This window comes from Lissotriton vulgaris, chromosome 1_1, assembly GCF_964263255.1.
Source record: "Lissotriton vulgaris chromosome 1_1, aLisVul1.2, whole genome shotgun sequence".
NCBI classification, from domain to species: domain Eukaryota; kingdom Metazoa; phylum Chordata; class Amphibia; order Caudata; family Salamandridae; genus Lissotriton; species Lissotriton vulgaris.
Window position 1 is genome coordinate 1,591,431,725 of NC_141685.1, and position 12,202 is coordinate 1,591,443,926.

General features: G+C 43.4%; 1 protein-coding gene across 2 annotated transcripts in view; it reads right to left on the reverse strand.

Annotated features, from left to right (window-relative positions):
• The window catches only part of NEDD1 (NEDD1 gamma-tubulin ring complex targeting factor), a 413,616-nt gene that overhangs the window by 148,071 nt on the left and 253,343 nt on the right, over positions 1-12,202 (reverse strand). For both annotated transcript variants that reach the window (XM_086918169.1, XM_086918174.1), the window contains exon 10: positions 1,397-1,444. In XM_086918169.1, coding sequence (XP_086774295.1) covers positions 1,397-1,444 — 48 coding nt within the window. The remainder of the gene's footprint in view (positions 1-1,396; positions 1,445-12,202) is intronic.

The following is a 12,202-nucleotide window of genomic DNA, read 5'->3' on the forward strand; positions in this document are numbered from 1 at the left end:
ATGAACCACAGTGTGAGTCAAGGCATTTCTTGGTAATGAGCAATGGCACTTCAGCTAACGTAAATTCATATATTGTGCCTAAACTTAAATATTTTTTTATATGGACAATGCCAGGGCGCTAGAATGCCTGGAGTTCTTACTGGCACTTATCATTACTGTCATTCAGGAAGATTACCATCAAGTAATCTGGGCGTTGTTAAGTAAGCAATGGTTGTTCACTGAAAGGAAATCTGGAGATGGGAATACTAAAAGAGAGGAAATTAAGCTTGGAAGCTTTATTCTGGAGCCCTGCATTATTATTCAACTGTTTTACGGTGTTGGAAATTCGAGGTCAGATGGTCCTCCCATACTTCATTAGTTCCGATAAAACAAAGCTTCACTAACTCACTGAAATATGCAAATGAAGTATTAAATCACATTAACTAATTGCAATCCTAATGTAAGGTTCTTAAAGTGTATTAAAACAGTGACAATGAAACAAGAGCTGTTACTAGTGTAACAACACCACTTAAGAAAATATCACATAATCAAACTACTGAGACAATGGTGGACTTACATTTTATACATTTTCTACATGTTAATATACTAATCAATTCAAATTGGATTCTATGCACATCTTTTCCTAAATCACTATTAAAGGTTTTGTCAAGTATTTTTTTTCCAAACTGCAAATTTTAACGACAAACAATTCAGACCAGGAAACATACTCTAAATAAGACTGAACTTGGACTTAATACTCACGTTCAGGAACTGATACCTTTATAGTTCCGTTCAGAAATCTTTATTCGAATTCCAAGAATTCATAAATGCACATACACAAATTGACAGTATTATAAAATCCATATAAAAATATTTAAGTCATGAGGCCTCAGACAAATGTTACAAGTTATTAAACAGAGGACTATCAAGGACTATCCATCATTTTACGTGCTCGTACAGCGATTCTCAAAAAAGTTAGTGCGACACATTATTTCTTCATTGTCCAGGGAAAGCAGCAGTTGATAAGATTCCCCCATGGTAATTGGTCTATGTTTTTTAAAAAGGGGAATTAAAAACCATTTTACATATTTTAAATAATATTTACAAACAAAGAAAAAGTGCAGATCAGTTTGTGCGCTCACCCCGTCACAGGGGCATCTTATATTATCGGGGGAGGGCCGATAGCCCAAAGGAAAGTTTAACAAGAATCTTACAGTTCCTGCCCTCAATCGAAACAAAATAATTCTTTCCCAGTTTATCATTGGCAGGGTAAGGTATAGTAATAGAGGATACATGTATGATTCCCTGCCCATGTAGGTAAGGACTGTGGTTTTCTACCTTTATATAATTTTAATCTGTTTAAGCATTTATTTTTCTAAAGCACAAATGAGGAAAGATTGTTCTTAAAATTGCATACCATTTCCTTTTACTGTGATGTCTTCATTTACTTTAGAAGTTGCAGTATCTACAAGAAGAAAATAGAGGCAATTAGCTAGGACAAGCTTTAAAGGATGAAATGTATTTCAAAGCTATGCACACTACTCATTTTTGAAATGTCAATACAAAGACGCAATATTCATGTCAAATTAAAAAACATACATTTTTTAAACGACCCAAGTTTGAAAAATCTTGTAAAAAGTTAGGTACTACTTGTGAGAAATTTGGTTGTTAGTTGGGGGAAGGAGGGGGCCCTTCCCAAGCAACAACCACAATCCTTGTCACGGTGGACCACTAACAATCACTAAATGAACTGTCCTTAAACCTCTGGCAGCTTGGCACAAAAGCAGTCAGGCTTTATGTAGAGGCAATCTGTAAAGTATATGTGCAGAACTCAAACAATAATAAAGAGAAAATACCACACAAGAAAAATCCCACACCAGGATAGAGCAATAGACTAAAACATAATAATAAAAAAATGAAACCAAAATGCAATCAATAGAACGGGAGACATTGGATTTTAAAGAATTAGGAGGCAAAAGCAACTAGAAGCAAATAGCGCTAACTATGGCTATCTGGTTGCGCTGGACTGGGACTAAGTCACAAGTTCAGGATGACTGCGATGGAGTGCTGTGGAGAGGACCAGTCTAACTGGAGCGGTTATGCGTGGTCCTGTGTCGCACTGCATCGGGTTGAAGAAGCCACTGCGGCAGTATTGCTGAGACTAGTGCTGAGATGTGTTGCACTAGGTCTGTGCTGGTGAGGCCAACTGCCAACTACAATAGGCAGAACCTTTGTTGGACGAAGGGAGGCCGTTTTTTAACACAAAGGTCTGTCAAGAACCTATAACCTGCACAATTATTGCATTATGTTTCAAGTCCAGACTGTTGGATCTAGAAAAAACCTGATGAGGAGGTCCTAGGCTCAGTCGGTATCCAGTTTCGACTTACAAGCACACCACATTGAAGATTTCCTGTAAATTTTAAATTAGCTCTTTAATCATATTATACGGTGGCTCCAAAAAAGGTCTCCAGATTTTGATTTATTTACTCACCGGCATTAATTTTGAGTGATACCTGAATGAAATTCTATCCACATTTCATCCTGCCTACATTTGGTGTAAAGTTAAACTGAGCGTACACGCAATACAACAACTAAGTGAGAAAACTGTCCTGAAGAAGGTGAACATCTTTGTCAAATCACTCAAACGCAGCGTCGACCTTGTTTCCTGAAGTGTAACCATGAAATGTTGATTTTGTCTTTTTAATATTGTAATTATGGAATGCTTTTTAATGTATTAAAATGTTTTTTAAATCTTGTGTAATAAATTGAAAATTTGTATTTTATACTTTGGTTTTTTATCATTTAGTGTTTGCTGACGAATTGATTCTCTTGCTATACATCACCTGGTAATGTTAATGTAATTCTCTGGAGTAACTAGTTACTTTTGTTAGTACACACGCACACTCCTGCATACAATTTGGGACGTTTCTGTTTTGCCAAACTGTATTTACCCTGTCCCTATTTTTTTAATAGTAGGGTTCCTCCCTCCTTTGTTAATACTCAACTGCCAACTACACCTAGTCATTTGACCCAGAATACAGGCACCAAATGATTAGAACAAGAAAATGCCAACTTTCTAAAAGTGGGTTTTTAAGAATTGTGACTTCAAATCTGATTTTACCTTAAAGAGGATTTAAAATTACAATTCTTTAAAGACCAAACATTACATTTTTACTTGATCCCACCCAAACGTTATGACTTATTAAATGCAATAAGGTAACCCAAATGTTACCCTAGGGAATTGGTATGCCTTGCAGTAAAGAAAAACTAATTTGAGAGTGTTTCACTACCAGGACATGTACATTTTGAAAGTACAAGCCCAACGTTTTAAGTATACTGCACCCTGCCCTTAAAGTTGTTTAAGACTGCTGCCAACCATAGGGGTGACATATGTATTAAAAAGCAACATTGAGGATTGACGAAAGGGTTATTTTGACAGCTCGAAATGGCAGTTTATAACTGCACACAGGCTGCAGTGACAGTCTGAGACATTTTTAAGTGGGCTACTTACGTGGGTGGCACAATCAGCACTGCAGGCCCACTAAAATGACAGGCCCTAGGCACATGTAATACCACTTTACTAGGGACTTATAGGTAAGTTAATGACAATTGGGTGCAAGCCAATCCTACCATGTTTAGAGTAGTGAGCTCAAGCACTTAAGTACAGGTTAGAAATGGTGATGTGTGCAGAGTCCTAAGGCCAACAAAAATGAGCCCAGCAAAACAGGAGAAGAGAAGGCAAAATGTTTGGGGTAGCCACACCAAGGATGTCAGATCTAGCAGTTCCAATAACATTTTTATGGATATATTGTGAGCTTTTTTTTTATCTTACTAGATGAAATACTAGTTTTACACCTACAATTTACAAGGAACGTTTGATTAGAAACTCATATGGGCAAAATTGGGAGCATTAGCGACAAAAAGGTATTACAAAATACAGCAACATCCCAACATTTACCCCACTTATATTACAGGTCGCCTTGCATTCCATTTTATTCAGATGGCTGCTCACACTAGGGGCCCCATCAGGATGGCGGGCTGATCGCTCCCGCCGGGCCGGCAGTAGTCACTGCCCCCACCCATGTTACAATGGCTGAGGGGTCCGCGGCGGATGGAAAGACCGTCCGCCGCTCGAATGGGCGGCACACCGGGGTGGTATCCCCCTGCAGTTCCATGCACAACATGGCAGGCCCGCGCGGTGCCTGCCATGTTGTGCATGGAAGTGCACAACATGCCTTCTTGGCATTGTGGCGGGCGGTGTGCACCGCCCGCCGCAATGCCAGGAATGCAGGATGTGCCCGCCAGTGTGGCGGGCGCATCCTAATCTCTGAAACAGGACCCCCGCACCTATGGCGGGCGGTCCCATGCCAGGGGAGGATGGCAGGTAAAGTCCGCCTGCCATCCTAATGACCCCCTAAGTGTCCACCTTCAAATGTTTCCTGATAACGTAAAATTGATTATATTTCACTGCCCCCCCCCCCCCCATTTTTACTTGATGGCTTAAGGTTTTATTTTTTTGAACAGAGGAACCATGATTATCCCAGCATTATTTTCATTATGTTAAAATATTGTAGAAGAGGAGCCAAGGTTCTAAGACTCATGCCTGGGGGACGGTATACTCCGTTACTGCATTTACAAAGGGACTGGAATATGCACCATATGTTTTGAGGGCTATGATTGAACATTTGTTTTTAGATTTGTTAAAAAGTAAGGACGCCAGAATCCACCAACTGAAATGAGGAAGGCACTTATGGATCTAGGTGATGGTTGTATTTCCAGTCCGGGAATAAAAGAGCTGTAATATGGCTGGTCTTCATCTTTTTGTCAGCACCCAGATAAACAGAGGTAGATGAGCCAAATATCTACATCATTTGCAGAAAGTAGATGCTGGACTCTGAGCAGGTTCACATGCTGTGGAACCACCGTTAAGGGGACTAGATTTACCATCGCCTTTTAGAAACCCCTATCTTTTGCCGATTTTAAATAAGCACAGGCATTTATAGAATATAAGTTTGTGGTGTCAGTCCATGCTATATGTATATCCAAGCCAGAGATTAAGTAATTCAGGGGGAGAGAATGGGGTCTTAAATGTAGTTATTGTGGACACCTCAATCTTTCAGCAGTTGTTTACGTCAACACCATGGTCTGTGCCCGAGGACAGACAACAGAAGGTGAATGTGATGAGTCAAGATAAACGAGATGCAGAGCTACCTCTCACCCCAAGACAGCCATGAGACTGCCACATTAAAATGTGGAACTAGGTATGCTCAACATCTATAGCACAGATATAGATATAGATACAGAGTCTTTGCTGAGGATCGTTAGATTCCCTATCCACCCATCTCTCCCAGCCCTCGAATGGGCCTGCTGGCTTTCAGTGTCAGAATGATGCTCCGCTTAAGTCAGTGTGGGAGTGCGGTCTTAATAAACAGGTGAGGAGGCTGTATATATTTTCCAAAAGTGCGTGGTTTATTAGCAGTAAATGAGTTATCCTCGGATACAGAATGTCTCTCCTCCTGGTCTTCTCCAAAAGCACTGAGTGGTGAGCTGAAGGGACTTGTTGTAGGAGATGTTCCGGGCTCCTCTTTGCTCTTGGTGGGGTCTCCACAGATGCTCATAGAAGGAGAGATAGAAATGGAGCCGTCAGACACTCTGTTTTAGTAGGATTTATTTCTCTACCCATCACCACACCTGGAAGTGAGGGGAAGGAAGCTCGGAAGGAATGTGCGCAGGGGAAAAAACCCAGTTTAACTAGGAGAAACAGGGAAAACGATAAAGGAAACCCCTATCCCAACTTAACATGCGGTGGTGGGATGTTTGCCGAAAAGGTGACAGGAAAAGGGGTGGGAAAACAAAGAATTGAAGGAAAAAACAGATAAAGTTTGTGCTCTAGTAATCAGTGCCCATATTTCACTATTAATGTGCAGCAGAATCAACATCCATGTGTAGCTAGTTACATTGATATGCAGGAACGTTGGCACAGTAAGGCATTCAATATGCAGCGAAGCAAAATATTAAGTACGTAGCCAAACACGGTATTAAACATGCAGCACTGCAAAGTATTCCTACCCTCCCCTTAACACACCTGCTGCGGTCTCCTCCCCAGTCCCCGGAGGCGGCACCACTCACCGGCTCCACCGCAACTCTCCCGAGATGCGGCCGCTCTCCAGCCTCCACCAGTACACCCTCCGGCGGACCCCATCAATCCTCGATCCACCGCTCCTCCGTATCCTCGTCGTCTTCTTCTTGACCGACTTCAGGTCCCACGTATTCCTGGATTCTCGCGTTATCCTTCTCCCATTTCCTTCGGTCTTCGGCGTCTCCTCTCTTCACTCGTCCTTCCTCTTCGCTGGTCAAATACAACTGCTCCCTGGGTTCTCCGGTTTTCATTGGGCTGACACTTCCACTTCCGAGTTCATCTCCGCCCACTTCCGGTGTACTCACTGGGCCTTGCTGTGGGGAAACATCATACGGGGAGAATGATTGGCAGTCATGTGATTCCTCCTCCAAGTCCCAGGTTGCATCACGCCGTTGCTGATCCACGGAATGTTATTTGTTATGTGTACTTATAAAGCGCAACATTCATCCTACCAGGATATCACGGCGCTGCAATATTGAGCAGTAAACCATGGGCGATTCACCAGAGATTACTGATTATTCTGATATTGGGAATAATGCAGTTTTTAATTTTTTCTTAAAGATGGGGTAGCAGTCCGTAAGTCGGAGGTTGATGGGCAGATCATTCCAACATTTGGCCGCAATGTGTGAAAAAGCACGTCCGCCCATCCTGGATAGCTTGATCCGTGTGGTGGCTGCTTTGGCTGAGGCTTGTGAGCGTAAGTTCCGTGCTGGAGCATAGAACTTAATTCTATTCCGCAGAATGTAAGGGCCCGTATTGTGTAATGTTTTATGGGCGATGCATAGCATTTTGAACGAGGCTCTTTGTCTCATAGGCAGCCAGTGTAAGGCTCTCAAGCAGTTTGTGGCTGAATCATACTTTCTTTTATTGCAAACAGCCTTAGCTGCAGCATTCTGGACTAATTGTAGTTTTGTAAATAAATAGTCCGACATACCAACAAATAGTGAATTGCCATAGTCCAGCCTGCTAACTAGTAGCGACTGGACTAGGATCCGTCTGCATTCCAGTGGGATCCAGGGGAAGACCTGTTTCAACCTTTTTAGTATGGCAAATCCTTTGCCACATATTGTGGTGACATGGCGTTTCATCGATAGAGTAGTGTCCATCTGGATTCCCAGGTTTCTAGCAGACGATGTTGGGTTAGGTGGAGTACCTAAGGTATTTGGCCACCAAGAGTTATCCCAGAGCTGTTTTGCTCCACCGAAAAGGAGAATTTCTGACTTGTCAGTATTTAGTTTCAAATAATGGCCATGCATCTAATTGGATAGCTCTGACAGGCAGTTTTGCAGTCTACTTTTGGCGTCATTTGCGCCATTTAGGGTTACCATCAGCTGAGTATCGTCAGCGTAGGAGCAGATATTAATGCCCCATTTCTTGCCAATCGACGCCAATGAGGAAACGTATACATTGAACAATGTTGGGCTCAATGTTGCTCCTTGAGGCACCCCATATTTGATCTTTCGAGGAGTAGAGGTAAAGTTGCCTAAACAGATGGACTGGGATCTGTTTGATAAAAAAGAATCCAGCCAATTCAGGGCTTTACCTTGTATTCCTTTTGCGGCTAGCATGTGTATTAGCAGTTTGTGGGACACGGTATCAAACGCCGCTGATAAATCAAGGACTATCAGGGCGACTGTTTTGCCTTTATCGACCTGCATTCGAATATCGTCCATTACAGCCAGGAGCATTGTCTCTGTGCTGTTATTTGATCTAAAACCGGTTTGGGAGACGTCTAGTAGATTATTGGTTTCCAGAAAACTTGACAGTTGTTTTGTTACCAACCTTTCTAAAACCTTAGATAGAAAGGGGAGCTGTGAAATGGGACGATAATTGGCTGGGTCGTTATTATCCGCACCAGCTTTTTTTAGTAATGGGATTACCGCTAAATTTTTCCAAACTTCTGGGAATACAGCTTGCTCCAGGGACCGATTAAGAACTTTTGTGACTGCTGGGCCAATTATGGGAGTTAATTGAGAGAAAATATAGTGTGGACAGACATCCCGTGGCGAGCCAGATTTGATTTCTGACATGGCTTTGGTGACCTCGTCTTCGGAAAACGGGCCAAAAGTAGAGCAGCTGGCTTGCAGAGTAGAGTCAGTCTGATACTCCACAGGGGCCTGGCTGTTATTTGTAAAAGAAGCATATATTTGGTCAATTTTTTCACTGAAAAAGTCACGAATTTTTTAGCAATTTTCTTGTGACGGCGTCAAGTTAGATGTGAGACTGGGGGGATTACAGAGTTCTTTTACTATTTTTAAAAGCTCCTTGAACGAGTTTTTATTCTCTAGTATTTTTTGAGAAAAATAGTCTTTCTTTGCTTTACGTATGGCAGTATGGTATATTTTCAGTTGATGTTTGTAAGTAGCTCTGTCTTCGGGGTTTCTACTTACTCTCCATTTATGCTCTAGTGTAGTACATTTTCTTTTTTCAATTTTTAAGTCTGGACCATACCATTTCTCAGAGATTTTCAGTTTAGATCGATCAATTGCGCGGATCCGTGAACAATGGTCCAGTGCTTTCTCTATGTTGCCAAGCAATTGACAAATTTCTTCTTCGCATGTCATTTCAGAGTTGAGATTATAAAATAACTCTTCTTTAAATTTTTCCATAGAGAACTTACTCCAACATTTAGTAGAGTTAGTCGGCTGAGCTAACAGTCTTTTAGTTTTTATAGGTAGGTTTAATGTAAAATCTATCCTATAATGATCCGTCCATGTCAAAGGTGTTATATTTGTAATGTTAGTATTCGTTATGTTAGTAAATATAAGATCTAACATGTGCCCCGCTCTGTGTGTGGGGCGAGCTATTTTCTGCGTTAGTTGCATAATTTCCATGTCTGTAGCAAGGCTTTTAGTTAGGGGGTTATCAGGTAGATCGAAATGAACATTGAAGTCACCAATGACTATAATGTTTTTATGGTTGAGACAGAGTGGAAGAATTTGTTCCAGGAGTTGGGTGCTGAAGTCAATTGTACTATTGGGGGGATTATAAATGATCGCGCCTCCGAGGATCACCTGAGTATTGATAGAGATGGAGATAATTAAAACTTGGAGGAATGTTCACCACCTAACGACCTACAGGTATGAGTGGCATCCTCTCTCTCTCACATCCCCTTTCCCTTGCTGTCTTTCTACTGGGGATCTGACTGTGGGGAAACCTGGATAAGTAATCCACATTCCCTTGTTCAATACCTTTCCTATGCCTGGTTTGAAACTTATAAGGTTGTAGTGACAAAAACCACCTTAGTACCCTCTCATTATTTTGTTTGTTTCGAGCTAGCCACTCTAAAGGGGCATGATCAGTGTATAGAGTGAACTCCCGCCCCTCAAGATAATACCGTAAAGTGTCTATGGCCCACTTAATGGATTCGGCCTCTTTCTCTATGGTGGCATAGTTCTCTCTCTGGGGAAGAGTTTACGTCTTATAAACAGAATAGGTCTTTCTCCCTGTGGTGTTTCTTGTGACAGAACTGCTCCTACTCCTTGATCTGATGAGTCAGTCTGAAGGACAAAGGGAAGAGAGTAATCTGGACTTATGAGAACAGTATCTGCAGTGAGGGACGCTTTCAAGGTTTCGAAGGCTTGTATTATGTCAGCCGTAGGACACTTCAGTTTTACTTCTGTTTTAACCGACTTTTGGAGTAAGTTGGTCAAAGAAGACCTGATGGTTGGGTCTGGATTCGTAGTCTTTTTTTTTTTCGTAGCCCAGGTGTGAGTCGACGTCCCACCTTTTGGTGTACTTCCTGTGACGTCGGCACGCTTCCTGCGGAAGCTCTCACCCTTGGGCGCCATCTTCGGATTCTTTTTTTCTCGTTTTGTGTTCTGTATCCGAATCCATGGCCATGTTCAAGTAAGTGATTCACCGCTTTAACCTTTAAGGCGTCTGTTTCAGTATTGTCTGTTTTTAACCCCCCTTTCTCCAGCCTCATCTTTCCGGCAGAGGTGAGTGGGTTCGCTAGTGAATCCAGAAAGATCTTCAAGCTGCAAAGCTACACCGACAGGAAAGAAACTATTAGTTTTGCAGCGTGAATCTTTCTGGATTCACTATCCTGTGCATAGACGTTGTAGCGGTTTGTTATGTTTGTGGTGGCTGAGTGGAAGATGAGCGTGGGTTGTTGAATATGTGTTGAAGCACCTTTTGTCAGACTTCTGCTTCCTTGTTCATTTGTATATCCACACAGTAGTGCTTCGTGAACGTGTGCACTGAAGCCCATGTTGCCGCCAGGCATATATCTTGAATGGGTGTGTTAGGTAGGAATGCTATCAGAGCTCCTTTCTTCCTGGTGGAGAGGGCTCGTGTCCCCTCTGCTAGTTCTTGTCCTGCTTGTTTGTGGAAGAACTGTATTGTTTGAGCGATCCATTGTGCAATCATTCCTTTAGTTACTGGTTTTCCCAAGAAACTGTTTGCGAAGGACACAAAGAACTGCTTTGTTTTCCTGTGTTCCTCTCTATGTAGTGCATGACTGCCCTTCTGGCGCCCAGAGTGTGCAGTGCCCTTTCAGCGCTTGTGGCTGGTTTCTGGAAGAAACTTGGTATTTGTATTGTTTGGCTGATGTGGAACCTTGACACCACCTTTGGCATAAGGCGTGGCTCCGTTCTCATCACCACCCTATCACTGTGTATCTGTATGTAGGGTTCTTGTAGCGTTAGCGCCTGTAGTTCGCTCACTCGGCGCAGCGAGGTGATTGCCACCAAGAAAGCTGCAGGATGTTCTCCATTTCGGCCTCGAGCCGTCTCTTTATCTTCTCCATTTCGGCGGCGTGTATGGCGTTGAATGGTTCGGCCGCTCTCTCCAGCGGATAGGTCGGCGCCGAGCCAACTTTCGGCGAGAGGCAGGCTTCGGCGCCGAGCTGGTTTCGGGTCCTTTATCTTCGCCGAAGTACTCTTCAGGTCCTTTTCTTTCGACGCCGAACATTCCTTTTCGGGGACGCTTTACGACGTCTTTTACTGTTCTCCAGCTTTCGGCGCCTGGGAGTCCTTCTCCGAGGATCCGCTGGGCCTGGATGTAGCCGCGGACGCCGAAGCTTTTGGCGTGGCGCTTTCGAGGCCCTGCCCTCGTTTTTTTTTAGTCTGGGTCAGACTCTCAAGTGTCTTTCGGGACTTTAGGGGCCGTGGAGTCTCCTCCCTTTATAGGAGTCTTCTTATAATCGGTCTCTACGACAGTGAAGCCGTTGTCTTCTTCGGCGACGTTGTCCTCTTCGTCTGATGAGATCCCCCAGGGCTTGAAGGGATGGTGTCTGGCCCTTGTCCTGCAAGTTGGCGTTGGCTACCCTCTGCCTCGCTCTCACTCGAAGAGTTTTCGGCGTGAAGAAGGAGCAGGCGTTGCAGTCCCTGCTCTTGTGGTCGACCGGTAGGCAGAGGATGCAAACCGGGTGCTCGTCCTTCTGCGTGTACTTGTGGTGCCAGTTACGGCAGAATTTGAATGGTGTTTTGTCCATCTCTTGCGTTCAGGGGGCCCCCTGAGCGCGCATTCTCCGATGGACGTCGAAGCTCTTGAAGTTCTCTTATTCCTTCGTCGTCCCCTTTGATGGTGTGGTCTCTTGTCTTTCCAATCCTTTCTCGTCCCAAAAATTACTTTTGGCTTCTTCTTTCTCCAAAAATGTCTGGAGCCGGTTCGGGAACGATCCAGACCCAACCGCGGAAAAAATAATCTGAAGATGGCGCCCAAGGGTGGGAGCTTCCGCAGGAAGCGTGCAGACGTCACAGGAGGAAGTACACCAAAAGGTGGGACGTGGACGTCCACCTGGGCTACGGAAAAAAAAAACAAAAAAAAACAAAAGAAAAGACTACGATTCCGGACCCAACCACCAGCCCGTGGAATAATGCACAGCATAGTGAATGCAGAAAGATTCATGCTGCAAAACCTTGGAATAAACCTTCAATAATACCCGAGTAACCCCAGGAAAGCCCGGAGGTCCTTTTTGGTTTGTGGCAAAGGTATTTCAGAGATGACGTTCAATTTAGTTGTTTGTGGTCTTATTACCCCCTTCACCTAACAGATATTCAAGATAGGGAATGGTTTGAGCTGCGAGATGACTCTTTGCAGGGTTAATTTTCAAACCGTATTGCCCTAGGGTTGTTATGA